Source organism: Spinacia oleracea, chromosome 1 (genome assembly GCF_020520425.1).
Source record: "Spinacia oleracea cultivar Varoflay chromosome 1, BTI_SOV_V1, whole genome shotgun sequence".
Taxonomy (NCBI): Eukaryota; Viridiplantae; Streptophyta; class Magnoliopsida; order Caryophyllales; family Amaranthaceae; genus Spinacia; species Spinacia oleracea.
Window position 1 is genome coordinate 117,915,668 of NC_079487.1, and position 15,299 is coordinate 117,930,966.

The 15,299-nt window shown below is 36.0% G+C and overlaps 1 protein-coding gene and 1 long non-coding RNA gene across 2 annotated transcripts; one reads left to right on the forward strand and one right to left on the reverse strand.

Annotated features, from left to right (window-relative positions):
* Window positions 1–977: 977 nt before the first annotated feature.
* On the forward strand, window positions 978–9,931 carry LOC110783944 (DNA (cytosine-5)-methyltransferase 1B). Its single transcript, XM_021988337.2, has 12 exons — window positions 978–1,239; window positions 2,921–4,430; window positions 4,886–6,389; window positions 6,557–6,721; window positions 6,870–7,056; window positions 7,153–7,264; window positions 7,606–7,753; window positions 7,850–8,047; window positions 8,250–8,528; window positions 8,644–8,805; window positions 9,027–9,245; window positions 9,481–9,931. Exons 2-12 carry the CDS (start codon window positions 2,923–2,925, stop codon window positions 9,610–9,612), a joined length of 4,614 nt encoding a protein of 1,537 aa, XP_021844029.1. The 5' UTR covers window positions 978–1,239; window positions 2,921–2,922; the 3' UTR covers window positions 9,613–9,931.
* A 1,288-nt stretch (window positions 9,932–11,219) lies between these two features.
* Window positions 11,220–11,875, reverse strand: LOC130466166 (uncharacterized). The gene is made up of 2 exons (XR_008926181.1): window positions 11,688–11,875; window positions 11,220–11,535 (listed from the first exon to the last, which is right to left on the reverse strand). It is a non-coding gene; the product is annotated as an uncharacterized lncRNA (long non-coding RNA).
* Between the last annotated feature and the right edge of the window lie 3,424 nt (window positions 11,876–15,299).

A 15,299-nucleotide genomic window follows, 5' to 3' on the forward strand; every position in this document is an offset into this window, starting at 1 on the left:
AAGAGTCATTTCTTCTCCTAAAATGAACTTAACTTAACTAAACTAAAATGAATTGAACTGAACCGAAAAATAAGCCATAAAATCAAAATTAAGCCAGAAAAAAGGGGTCTGAGTCCTTTCTCCTTTCGAACATTTTAACTACCAACAACTCCAAAAGAAGTAATTAAAACATTTAATTGGAGAATGAGAACTTAAATATGACTTTTCTTTTGTCTCAATGAAAAAAAAGTAGATAATTGAATTGTTTATTTTTTTATGAATAGGGGTAAATATTCTAATTGTTTGATATACAAAGAATGAGTGATTTAGTTGAGAAGAAATTGAATTTAATTATTCCATTAACAACAATATATATACAAGAAAAACAAGAAAAGTTAATGGAAAGTTTGGTTAAAAAAAAAAAAAGTAATGAGAAATTAGAATCAATGGAATATGGAAGATGTGATAATTTGCGTTCGCTTGCTGGAATTGAAAGAATTGCAAGAAACAATAAGCAATTAGCAGAAGAATTTGGAGTGAGTTGAGTGTTTAATTTGACGGTTGGAAAGAGGAGGAAAAAATGATTTTTTTTTTAAATAACTAGCCTCCTAATTTTCTGACCCTAAAAAATTCCGGGGCTTGTGCAAAAGATCAGGATGCACAAAACCTTAGTTGGACCTGATTACACAGGACCCTATTTCTAAATTAGTGCCAGTCTAAAACGAAGTATTATGAATTGAGTATTTAAGCATATTTACTACGAACTTTTCAAGCTTAACCTCCCATCCAACGCCAATGGGCAATATAACTAATACAAGAATAAATGGATATGTAATTTAAATTCGACACAATTATAAAGTTCTTGAATCCCCATTATACAAGTTTGTAATAATGTTTTAACTAATTTATCCCGTACATTATCCCGTACATTAACACGGACACATTCCGATTGCGATAAAAGATAAGAGCCGTCGATCTAACACTCCCATTCTCATATACTGAAAAGTTTCCCTCCCATATGCTGAAAATTTCCCTCTCACTTTACCCGCCCAACTCCTCCCAAAATTTGGCAAGTGTATAAGTACGCACTCCTCCGTAAAAACCCCCATTTCTAGTCTTAAAACCCTCCAATACCACCACCATTTCCTGGTCGTATCACCACAGTTACTCGGCGGTGTCGCTGCCATTGTGGATTTTCAATTTGGGAACTTCCGATCACCTCTCCTTCTCCGCCGCTGCTACTATCCGCGTTGAGGACCGGTATAGCTTCTTTTACTCATCTATTTTCCTCATTTATCTATTTTGTATCCATTTTTTTCGGAAAAATTTGTATTGGTTTGTTTTTTTCGGAAGAATTTCTGTTGATTTGTTTTTTCCTCACATTGGATCTAAAAAGTGTTTAATTACATTATTTTTGCCTGATATGATGTTGTTGTTAAATGTATTCTGTTGGGTTTTTGTTGGCTTTGTTTTGGTGTCATTTTATGTCTAATTAGTCTACACCCAGTTCATAATTGTACATTTGTACTTGATTATCGCCTAATTAGTCCACAAATTAGAAGGTGTATCCGGTTGCATGTAGCTCTACCTGCAACTAGGTTAAAAAGCGCATTTTTACGGTTTAAAAACACATTTTTTTTCAATTTAAAAACACAATTTTGCAGTTACAAACACAATTTTACAATTTAAAAGCACATTTTTACGGTTTTAAAACATATACATTTTTTCAATGTTCTTTTTATTTCATTGATTGTGTTGTACTTAATATGTGCTTTTAAAACGGATTGTTTTTTTTTTTTTTTTGTTGTAAAAATGTGCTTTTAATCGTTAAATGTTTGCTTTTAAACAAAAAAAAAATGTTCTTTTAGAGGATTAAAAATACAAAATGACCCGGTTGCATGTAGACTTGTAGAGCCACATGCAACCGGGTGTATCTTCTACTAATTGATAGTACCTAGTTCATAATTGTACTTGAAAATCATATTATCATTTTGGCCCAAGGCGGGTGCTCCACTTGCCTTGGCCGAGGGATGGGCATGGTGCGAGGGTGTTTATTAATTCGGTTCCATGAGTGTGTTTATGTGTAGTGAGTTTTACATCTTTGATTGTAATGAGTTCTGGTTTTATGGATATCATGTTGCAACGAGCTTTAGCGTGGATTCTATTTAAATAAATAAAAAAAAAGATGAAAATATGGTTATTTGTAAATTATGATTGTCAAATACAGAGTAACATACAAGATGAAGAATTTGATTTTACTTCAAGTTGTCAATTGAACGACGGACTTTGCTTTTGTAACTGGTCTGTTTGATATTGTATTTACACCCCCGTTTACGAATTTCTGCATCTGTCACTGTGTTCTTTTCTTTATTCTCATAATTTAAATGTTAATAAACCTGGTAGTATCTGATAAGTTATGACAAATCATGCATGTAACTAACGAAAGACTAAGATATCGAAGCCAATGGCTAAGCAACCTTGTCAATTTTTAGAGAAGGAACACTTCTTCCTTTGTTCATTTTGGGAGTGTTATATGTAACTTCAAAAAAAAAAAAAGAATTATTATCTGTAATACGCCTCTCCATCAATGTCTTGGATCCTTCCCTTTGTGCCATTACCTCACTTGCCACCGCTTTACTATTTTAGGTTTGTCTATTCAATCTATTGGAGCATGATATATTAATATTAAGGATGCATTAATTAAACTACATGGATTGATGGATATATAAAAAGGGATTGTACTATCATGCTTTCACAGATGCCTTCTTCATGCTTGTAGTATTTGTAGTTTTGAGAATGTGCTTGGTTTCATAATTGTCAAAGATAGTATGGTGTCAGCCTGTCAGGATACTTATGACATATCAATTGAAAAGTTCCTTTTTAGGTAGTCGCTCATCAATTGGTGTGCGTTAGTTGTGATTTGGTTTCTTTATATTTTCAGGAATGGGGACGAAAAATAATGAAAGTGTTGGAGATGTGGCTCTTGATGATTCTAAAGAAAATGAGCCTAGTATTAAAACCTCAAAAGGAAAGCAGAAAAAGAGAGATAGAAATGAGCCCAATGGGGAAAATGCATTGGCTTCCCGGAGAATGCCAAAGCGTGTTGCAGCATGTTCGGACTTTAAGGAAAAAAATCTTCGATTATCAGATAAAGATCACCTTGTGGATAGAAAAAGGGAGCCTGTTGTTGACAATGAGATAGCTGCTATTGGCTTGACCACAGGCCATGATGATCCCAGACCCAATCGCCGCCTCATAGACTTCATTTTTCACGATGAAGATGGGAAAGCACAACCGGTGGAGATTCTGGAAGTTACTGACCTGTTTATAACAGGTGTGATCTTGCCACTAGAGCCTAGTGGTGACCCGAGTAAAGACAAGGGAGTAAGATGTGAGGGCTTTGGTCGGATTGAAACATGGGATATCTCTGGCTATGAAGATGGTGAGCCAACCATTTGGATATCCACAGAGATAGGTGATTATGATTGTGGGAAGCCAGCTGCCACCTACAGGAAAATATATGGACTTTTCTATGAGAAGGCACGTGCATGCATTGAAATCTACAAGAAAATGTCAAGGCCTCTAGGGGGTAACCCGGATATAACTCTTGATGAATTGATTGCTTCACTAGTTCGCTCAATGAGTGGTAGTAAAAACTTCCCACCGGGTGCATCCATCAAAGAGTTCATTGTTTCACGGGGTGAGTTTATTTACAACCAGCTAATCGGATTGGACATTACATCCAACAAGAAAGATCAGAAGTTTTCTGATCTGCCTGTGCTTGTCACCCTTCGTGATGAGTGTAAAAAGAATATGGCATATGCACAAGAAACCGTTGTTCCCCTGAGCCTGGCTACTGGTGGGAGTCTGAAAATTGGGGATGTAGAAAAGAAAAATGAGCCTGAAAAGCTTGAGGCTGAAGAAGATGAGGATGCAAAATTGGCCAGATTGTTACAGGAGGAAGAAGAATGGAAATCTATGAATCAAAGAAAGGGAAGACGCCAAGCTGCTTCAAACAAGTACTATATTAAAATTAATGAAGATGAGATTGCTTTTGACTACCCACTCCCTGATTACTACAAGCCTAACAATGAAGAAACTGATGAGTTCATCATCTTTGACAATGACATGGATGTCACTAATCCAGATGAACTACCCAGAAGCATGCTTCATAATTGGTCGCTTTATAACTCTGACTCACGATTAGTTTCTTTGGAGCTTCTTCCGATGAAGCCTTGTGATGACATTGATGTTACCATCTTTGGGTCGGGGATTGTCACAGATGATGACGGAAGTGGTTTTTGTCTTGATGCTGATAATCAATCTTCATCAGCTTCTTCTGAGGCTCAGGATGTGGGTGGAATCCCTATTTATTTGAGTGCAATAAAGGAATGGATGATTGAGATTGGAGCTTCCATGGTCTTCATATCTATCAGAACAGATATGGCCTGGTAAATGCATATTTTGTTATTTGAATTTAGCTGATATGTTTAATTGTTGGGATTCAGGGTTTTCATTGTCAAAAGTTTTACTTTGTAGGTTTGTATCCTTTTATTTGTCCTAACATCATGTTTCCTAGCCCAGTTCCGATAAGGATAGCATATCTAAATTCACGAATGGTTTCATTAATTGGAATTTTTTCTCCAGGAGAACCTTTTTGAACCTGGAATTCACTTTAATGTGGTTTCACATGCACAAACCAAAACTTATCTAGTTATATTTCTTAAGAAAATTCCTTGCTCCTTAATTTTGCATTTTTTTGGATGTTGTATTGTTCTAATATTGTTAAACAACTGAATCATATTGCCCTGCCATATAAAGCTCTTTGCAGTGTCTTTTTTGCAACTCTCCACATCTGCAATTTGTTATCGTAGTGCTTATGAGTTTCGTAACTTGTCTATTACAGGTATAGGCTTGGAAAGCCATCAAAACAATACGCTCCATGGTATGAAACAGTTATGAAAACTGCAAGGCTTACTGTTAGCATCATTACACTATTGAAGGAGCAGAGTCGTGTTGCACGTCTGTGCTTTGCTGAAATCATAAAAAGAGTGGCAGAATTTGGAAAGGATCATCCTGCTTTTATATCATCTAATCCAGGTATGGTAGAACGGTATGTGGTGGTCCATGGCCAGATATTATTGCAACAGTTTGTGGAGTATCCAGATAATGCCATCCGTAACTGTCCTTTTGTTACTGGACTTTATGATCAAATGGTTGCAAGGCATCACACAAAATGGACAGTGAAGAAAAAGGCGGTTACAAGGAAAGGCACAAACTTGAATCCAGTGGCTAAAATGGTCCCTATTGCAAAAAGGAAATTAATGCCAGCCACAACCACTAGATTGATCAACAGAATATGGGGAGAGTTCTATTCAAATTATTCACCGGAGGAGTCCAAGGAAGCCGTTGCTGAACTGAAAGAGGAAGAAGTTCTGGTAGAGGAGGAAGAAGAACTGGAAGAAAATCTCGAGGAGGAGCAAGAAGAGAGAGTCTCAGTTGAGAAAACAGACAAAACACCTAAAGCAAGTGGGAAGAGAAAGCTCAACTCTTCGTCTCAGGACATCAAATGGGAAGGAGAGCAAGTTCAGGAAACCTGTGGCAGTGAGGCCTTCTACCAACAAGCTAATGTGTTTGGAAATTCAGTTGTTGTTGGGGGTTGTGTCCTTGTTGAATCAGATGAATCAGTAGAGCTGCTTCCTATTTATTTTGTTGAATATATGTTTGAGAAATCAGGTGGGAAGAAAATGGTCCACGGGCGATTGATGCTTAGAGGATCTCAAACAGTGCTTGGAAATGCTGCTAATGAGAGGGAGGTGTTCTTGACAGAAAACTGCTTGGACTTTGAACTAGGGAATGTTAAGCAAAGCATACAGATCGAAATTCGCCAGGTTCCATGGGGATATCAACACCGCAAGGCTAATGCTATAAATGATAAGATTGACCAGACAAATGCAGAGGAGAGAAAGTCCAAAGGATTGCCATTAGAATATTACTGCAAAAGCTTTTATCAGCCTGATAAAGGAGCATTCATTTGTCTCCCTAACTCAATGGGAAGTGGAAATGGTGTCTGTTGTGCTTGCAAAACTAAAGATGCTGAGAAGGAGCAAAAATCCCTAAAGGTTAATTCGTCTAAAGATTGTTTGGTTTATGAAGGAGCTGCGTACAATATTGAGGACTTTTTTTATGTAGCCCCACGATATTTTGCTGAGGATGAGAAAGAGAATGAAAAATTTAAGAGTGGCAGGAACGTGGGCTTGAAACCCTATGTGATTTGTCAGATTTTGGAGATTCAGATGCCTAAGGCTTCTCGAAAATCTGACCCAGAGTCCATAAAAATTAAAGCACGGAGATATTTCAGACCCGAAGACATTTCTACAGAGAAGGCATATCGTTCCGACATTCGTGAGGTAACATATCTTGTACTTGGTATTAGTGCTGGCATCAAATCTGGTTTTTGTTGTTACTTTACGGCTATATGATTAGTATGCTTACCAGTGCATATGCCAGATTGTTTTGTCATATTACTACTTTTAACTTGTGATCATGTGATGATTCTTCAACTGTTAACTTTCAGGTTTACTTCAGTGAGCAAACACATTTGCTGGCTGTAGCTGCTGTAAGAGGAAAGTGTCAAGTCAGAAAAAAGCATGACCTGTCATCATTAAATTATCCTGCTGTCTACGATCATGTCTTCTTCTGTGAACATCTTTATGACCCGGATAGTGGAGCTATCAAACAGGTGAAGCCTATGACTAGATAAAATTAAGTTAGCATCAATTTTGATACATAATACAGTAATTAATACATCAATCTTAGTTTCAAATTGTTTTTTCGAAAGGGCCAAAAGGCTATGTGCGACACGCATCTTTCTAATTTGTTACTTGCAGCTGCCTAGCAATGTCAGGCTTAACTCAATGGTTGATGAGTCAATTTTGAGAAGGAAGAAAGGAAAGGGTGTAGAAGGTGAGGATGCTGAAACTATCAAACAAAAAGATGAATCTTTGAAGAAGCGGTTGTCTACTCTCGATATCTTTGCTGGTTGTGGTGGCCTGTCTGAAGGTTTGGAGCAATCAGGTAGCTTGAATGCAGTTTTCACAGTGCTAAAACTTGCCATTGCTTATATAAGATGTTTATAACTGCTTAATAAGTTCCATTGGTAACTGCCCGCAGGTGTGTCACAAACTAAATGGGCAATTGAGTACGAAGAACCTGCAGGTGAAGCATTCAAACTCAATCACCCAGGAGCTTCAGTGTTTATTAACAATTGCAATGTGATTCTCAGGTATGCCTGCCTTTTAAGATGCAGAATGGATTACATTTATACTAAATGTTAAAGTTGTATCAGGGTTTTGTTTGGCCTTTGGGGGTTGATATTAATTTCAAGCAACTTTTTCTCCCTGTTTTCTGTTTGTTTTTTTTATTCGAAAGTATAATTTTGTATAATTCTTTCTGAAACATTTTCTGAAAACAAGGACCTTCTGGCTTATGCTTGGACCCTTCCACCTGAGTTTTTCTGATAAACAAATTAGGCTATTTATTTGATCAAAACTATGTATTGCAAGTATGCTATTATGGACAATGGCATCACATTCTATTTGTACTCATTTTAAAGGTGTTTTACAGTGCAATCATGTCAGCTTGTGGGGATGAAGATGACTGTTTATCTACTCCTGAAGCTTCAGAGGAGGCAAAGAAACTTGATGTAAAGGAAATAAATGATTTACCAAGACCTGGGCAAGTAGATTTTATTAATGGAGGGCCACCATGTCAGGTATATGCATAACTCCTTTCTCTCAACCTTGTTTTCAGTTTTCAGAACTCAGAATTAGTGAGAAATACTAATTATCTACATTTCATTATGTTGCAGGGGTTTTCAGGAATGAATAGGTTTAACAAAAGTGCCTGGAGTAAGGTTCAATGTGAAATGATCTTAGCTTTTCTATCATTCGCTGATTATTTCCGGCCTAAATATTTTCTTTTGGAGAACGTGAGGAATTTTGTGTCATTCAACAAAGGCCAGACATTTCGTTTGACCCTGGCTTCTCTTCTTGAGATGGGCTATCAGGTTGGCTGCATTGTCAAATTTCCAATATTTTTTTTGGTGCCTGAAATGATAGTAGGCAGCATCCCTAAGTTAGTTATGACTGCTTGACTAGTAGAAATTAGAATGTGTTTCTCAGAAAATGTTAAACTTATCTTAGAGGTTCTCTGGATAACCTAAATTGTTCCTGTGTGACTTTCTAAATTATGGTGGAATGATTTGTCAGGTAAGATTTGGTATCCTTGAAGCTGGAGCCTGTGGTGTTTCGCAATCTCGTAAACGTGCATTTATTTGGGCTGCATCTCCTGAAGAAACATTGCCAGATTGGCCTGAGCCAATGCATGTTTTTGCTGGTCCAGAGCTCAAAGTCAATCTGGACAGCAATACTCAGTATGCTGCAGTGCGGAGTACAGCAACTGGTGCCCCCTTCCGTTCGATTACAGTCAGAGACACTATTGGAGATCTTCCTGCTGTAGGAAATGGGGCTTCTTTAGCGACTATGGAGGTGAGATACCTTGCTTTAGTTGCTTGACATTCTTTTTCTTTTTTCCCCTCCAGTCGTTTCCTTCATTTGGAAACGCACCTTACATTTTCTCAATTTTTTTGATTTTATTTCGCAGTACAAAAATGAGCCTGTATCTTGGTTTCAAAATATGATCAGAGGCAATATGGTGACTTTAACTGATCATATTTCAAAAGAAATGAACGAGTTGAATGTGATACGTTGTCAAAGAATTCCCAAACGTCCCGGTGCTGACTGGCGAGAACTGCCAGACGAGAAGGTTCTTCCATCTAAACTTTCTATTTAGTGAATAGTGAGCCAGTTGCTAAATAATTACAAATCTGATGTCTTCCTTTGATAGTTCTTCAATGCCCTATTTTCGTTCTAGTATTGTAATTTATGATTTAATCATATATGTTGTCTGGTTTTGTGGTCTCAGTAAGGCTTAACTAGTGGAACTCCATGACCTGACAGTCCTGACAAACATTATTTCTTCTGCAGGTTAAGCTGTCCTCGGGACAAATGGTTGATTTGGTTCCTTGGTGCCTGCCAAACACTGCGGAAAGGCACAACCAATGGAAGGGTCTATTTGGAAGGTTGGATTGGGAAGGAAACTTTCCAACCTCTATTACTGATCCACAACCTATGGGCAAAGTTGGGATGTGCTTTCATCCTGATCAGGATAGGATAGTTACAGTTCGTGAATGTGCTCGATCTCAAGTAAGTCATTGCAGTTTATTGAATATCTGATATCCTACCAATACCTTCTTGGAATAGGGAAAACCAATATCTATGAATAGGCCATTATACATTCGAAAAGCTCATTTCTAGAAGGATTTCAGTCTTTCTGAAAGTTCATTGATAAAAAAACGGATGCGTCAAGGCTTATGAAAGTTACTTTGATCAAGTTGTTGGTGATTTTAAAGTCTTTTAACTTGGTTCTTTACGCCTGCAGGGTTTTCCAGATAGCTACAAATTTGCTGGGAACATCCAACACAGGCACCGGCAGATTGGTAATGCAGTTCCGCCACCTTTGGCCTTTGCATTGGGTAGGAAACTCAAAGAAGCTGTTGAGAGGAAATGCTGAGTCTTACAATGTCATGTCAAGTCCAGTGCTGGATCTGGTTGCATAAATTTCTTAGCATTGATAGTCCACAAAAAGTGTAAATAGTGCAGGCAACCCTCATAGATTGACACAAATTAAGAACTTTTGTATGAATTAAGAAATTGATTTTGGTGAGATGAATGGTCTTCAGCTCGTCATTGTCTACTGTCTAGGTTATGATGAAGTCCATTAGTATTAGCAGTGAGAAAAATGATCCTGAGCATTGTTTAAGTAAACGATTTTTGCACTCTTAAAACATGAGTGATCAAAACTGAATGTATGTTAAATTTACATTAGAATATTTTTGCACAAAAGCCTTTCCTTGTTAAAAATTTGTTTAAAGGACATATACATGTACTGGGCTATCCCTCAGCTCTGTTTAAAGACTCTAGAAAGTGCACAAGAGGCTCTAGAAAGTGTTGCCACAATTTGGAATGGAGCCGGCTTGCCTTTGTATTTGTTCTTTTGCCTCTTTGTTTCCAGGTACGATGTTCTAATCAGGACACTTGATTTTACAGTGACGCACAAAATGGTTATTGAGATATTTTCTCTGAGTATCTCTTCAATCAAGTTTGCAATTTGATCGTGTGATTTGGAGATTGTTAGTTTGGGAGTTTATATCCTGTTTTTACTTTTTTGTTTTGGTCACTGGAAGTCTGGAACACTATTCATGAAATATGTGTTCGTCTTGCTTTCTTTTAGGCTTTATTCTCTTCATTTGTTTGGTCTGATTTTTCTAGTTTCTGTTGTTATCTGATTTGAATATTTTCTGTGAGTGTTTTTTGTTTTTTCTGGCCTGATTTGGTCTGATTTTTATGGTCTATTCTAATAAGCAATAAGAATATGGTGAAGAGAACCTAGCCTGAAGCAAACAAATGATGCACTTGTTTTTTGATGTCAGTCCTGCTTAAATGAGTGGTACTTTCTTTGACACTATGACATCCAGTAGGGAATTCTAAAGGTACTAAAGACGAAAGAAGATCAACATTATGTTACTGGCCAATATGCCCTTTGTTGTTCAGACTTTTAACCTCCCTTTTATAACATATAAGGTGCTTCTAGGTGGCCGGTGCATCCTTTCATATTTAACCCTTACATAGAGGAGAAAATGTGAGAGGGACTATCAATATAGGCATTAAAATCTACAAATCGAGGTTGGCATGAGTGGTTAAGGGCCTTTTGCTCCTTAACCAAGGTCAAAAATCTCAACTGGGAGGGATGCTGCCCATCGAGGTACCCATACAAACTGCCACGGGAGATTACCTCGCTGAAGGCGGTGGAAACTCCTCGTAGTAGAACCCAAAAGAAATAAAATAAAATATAGGCATTAAAATCTCCCTATGAACACAATCTCCCCACCATCAACATATCATTTCTTTTTTCCCCCCACTTGTTTTTTCCCTTGGGCAAAAAAATTCCTCACCATTAACAATGCTACAAAGTTAATAACGTAACTCTCTCTTCTTCTATAAATGTGAAACACTCACGTATAATGTTGTATAGGCTAGATTTAACACTTTTCCTCACATATGAGATCCATTTTTTCAAGGTGAGATGTTCGATCACAATTGATATTTTATGGGGCCATGGTGAAAATGTATCATTATTATTATCAATAATCAATCAGTGATGCAATTAGCAACACATAACATAATAAAGTTAAATAACATGTGATCTAAATGAAGGCTCTTAACATCCCATGATGATATCAACATGGGACTAAACAGACACATTGGTAGTGCTCTAGCTTGTTAGGATCTTCAACGCAAATTCCTCTTGGATGGCTTGGTAATAATGCGTAACATTTTTGCCCACATTCATAAAGACTGCCTTGCCCTTCATCGCACGTAACTCCTTGTAAAGGTTGTTGACATATCTTTTGTGCAGATATCATCATCATCATTGCTGCGCCCACAATAATAACAAACAACAATATTAATATCGAACAATATTTTAGCCACTTTATAACCGGTAATTGTAAACTGAAAAAGGGACGATTATGTACGTAATATAGAGTATTAATAAAACAATATCAAAAGGAGCTTAAAAAAACAGACCTGAGAAAAGGAGTGCAATAAGTAGGACACTTGTTGCAGATTGTTTTGTCATTTTTTAGCGTGAAAAATGTGTCTGAATAATGTAGGAAGTCTTTTTCGTTTCTTAACTTTTTTTTTTTTTTTTATAACAAATGAAGGAGTACTCTATTTATTTATATACAGACAATGGTGTTATGCGATATTTCTTTTTGGAAAAATATTATACCATTGTATACAGATGATACGCAAAATTAATTATATTAAGGAAATATAGATTTGGTTGTAGCTTTTTTGGAAAATATTTTATACACATTATATTAGTAAAGAAATATATTTTGGATATGTCAATTCTATATTAGAAATATAGATTTAGTGTAGCTACTTTTTAGAAAAGATTATATACAAATTATAATTAGTATAGAAACTATATTAAGGATTTATGTCAAATCTGTATAGTTATAGAAATATATATTTAGTGTAGCTACATACTTTTTAGAAAAGATTATATACACATTATAATTAGTATAGAAATTATTATATTAAAGAGATACCCCGTATCATCTGAATCAATTAAGTGATCTCGCTTGGTCAAAATCTGGCCCCGTAGTTATAGTTATAAATGTATGATGTTAATTTTAAGGTTGTAATTCACAATTATTGTAATATGTAAAGTGGTTATTTTTTATAGTTGTATTTGAGAGAACCACGACGATAATTAACCGTGTCGTATCTTTCTTCTTTTTTCCATAAGAAAAAGTTTCCCACCGAAAGACAGGGGACGTACGAACCATGGTTGTTGTTAACTCTCTTTCTTCATCCATGCATTTTCGGCGTGAGACACCGAATGATAATTGGGGACTCTAAAGTTTGAAACCTTTTGTATGATCCGACATGCATAATTGTCTCAACGGGTAGGCCCAACCATAGATTCATAACACGGGCCTATCCACAGTCAATACTCCCTTTCACACTCGTCAACATACTTTTTTTGAAGGGGCAGGGGTAAGGAAAAAAAGAAACGTAATGGTGAAAATTATTAGGTGATTTGTGTGTTCTGTTACCTAACTAAGGATGTTTTAATGACCAACATCAAATAATTGAGACTTTTGCTTTCTTCTTCTGACCCTTTCTTTTCCCCTTTGCGAATTGAACCAAAGGTCCCTTAAATACTTTTCAAGTCTTTGACGGTTTGGTAACACCATCTTAGACAATGTTTGTTTCGCGATGTAACAATCACTCCTTGTGTCTATTAATTGCTTGCATGGCAAATGGCAATAAGGATTCACTACTTGTAACTACTCGTGTCTATTGCATGGCATGGCATGGCATGGCATTTGCTTAAACTTTTTCCGACTTCAAACTAACAATACATGAAGTAATGGATTAACCGATTAAGGATTCACCAGAGGAGAAAGAACTAGAAGGAAGTAACAAAAACACAAATATGTTACGGTTAATACGAAGTAAAAAACAAAAAAACCTACATAGAACATTAATTGTCTAGCTATGCGTAACAAGACTAACAACTAACAAGGTATGCTGATAACTTAAATCAACTCAGGTACATTGGACATGAAATTAAAAGTGATCGATACTTAATTTCTTGCAGGGGTGTGGTAAAGTAAATAGAGTCCTGTACGATTTCAAAAAGTTGTTGCCCTTTATCATATTGATTGTAGTATTTGAATATATTTAAAGTTCAAATTACAATTCAAACACAAAGTATAAGTTTATAACCAACGTATTCACTTGAAAGGCAAAGCTCTTCTTGTATGTTTTGATACAAACCCATCTATGACAAGTTCAACATCAACTTCTTCCAAATTTCAATTTCTATATATTGCCATTGGCGCGAGTCCATTTAGCCATTCTTGTGACATATATAGTTGTTCGTAAATCGTTGATTGTGAGTATTGAACTTGAGAAATTAAAAAGTGAAAGTTGAGGATTAATGGAAAATAAAAGATTATTGAATACTGAAAGAGGTGAAATAAATCTTGGAATAGTAAAGAGAAAAGATAATAATAGAGTACATGCGTGATGCTTACAGTTGAACAAACATCTTCAATATAAATAAAACCCCAACGCCTGTTTTTTTATCTCAGGTCATTCCTTCCAAGTTCAGCCCCAATTAACACTAAACCAACAGACAATTGGTAAATCTTAACCTTGTTCTGTGCGATTTTCATTATCTAAGCAGGCAACCTAATCCTACATACACGGAAGAAGTTGTGCCACCTTCTATTTTTGGGACCCTGAACGGTCACACCACCCACAAGATTTTTTGATGCTTCTCGGTTAAAGAAATCTATGTGAAGACGGGTTATATTCAGAAAAGCAGGCCCAACTCTGTTTTTCACGTAATTCATGGAAGATAATATATCAAAATCACCGTAAAATGAAATTAATTCAAAGTACGCATTCCAATAATCTTCCACCTCTAAATCTTCTTCTTTAGGGAATTCATACACTTACCCCGCGGTAAGATGAGTGTACTTACCCTGCAATAAGGGAATGACAACTCAGCTTATAAAAATTAAGTTTAGGGGGGAAAATGGTTGTTTTAGGGGGAAATTTTCAGCTTTTCCGCCCAAGTGCTCTTCATTAGCGGGATTCTCACCGCCTAAACTTCTACTCAATTTGAACGCCCAAAATTCAATCTGAGAAAAAAAAAAAAAAAAAAAAAACACCGTTGCATTTTTATAGCCTTCTTCTTCATCGTTTCTAATAAGATGCAATTTCTTTGAACTCTATTTCTAGTTGTAATTATTTTCATTCCTGAAACATAAATGGCTAATCATATACTTCTGTTTTTATTAACCTTTATGATATAATTTAGTCTCGATTTTATTCTCTTATTATATACTCCGTATTAGTTCCTGGTAACTTATGATACAATTACTATGCAAAAACATTGAGCATAAATATTCCCGCATGTAAACTTCCCTCTCCTACCCAAACCATATTTTTTAAATTAAAAAAACTACAAATTTTTTTTAAGACTCCATATATTACGAAATTTTAATTTTTCAGTTTAAAGATATAATTGTTTTCGATTCGGCAAAAATTATATATAAAACCTGAATGTCAATTTTTTTTTTTAAAAAAAAGTATATAAAAAATATAAACAAATAAAGGAAAAAAAATTAAAATCGCAATAAGTACAATAGCACTTAGGAATCATCGAAAATGCATAACAAATCAAAATCAATGAATTCCTTTACCGATCGATTGGTATGACCATAGTACAAAATTTCTTCCACTGCTACACTTCGGTATCATCGATAATTAGGAATATCAACAACACCATCGATTTCATCGATCTCCGACGAATTACGGACGAAGCAGCAACGAATCTACCCTACGAAGCATCTTATAACTGTAATTGCACAAATTTGCATCCATCCAAGTCTTGATCTACAAATTAAATTTTCAGGTCTTCTTTGAAAACATGGACATAACTGAACGAAAAAAATAAAGCAAAAATATATTAATTAGTTTTGAATTTCAAATTTAAAACAGGTATGAAAATTTCAAAGCTGACTTGGAAGGGGTTGGATGAGTAGGCAGTGACTGGGATTAAATTACCAATAGCAGACGTGGGTATGCTTATTAGACTTACCATGGGGTAAG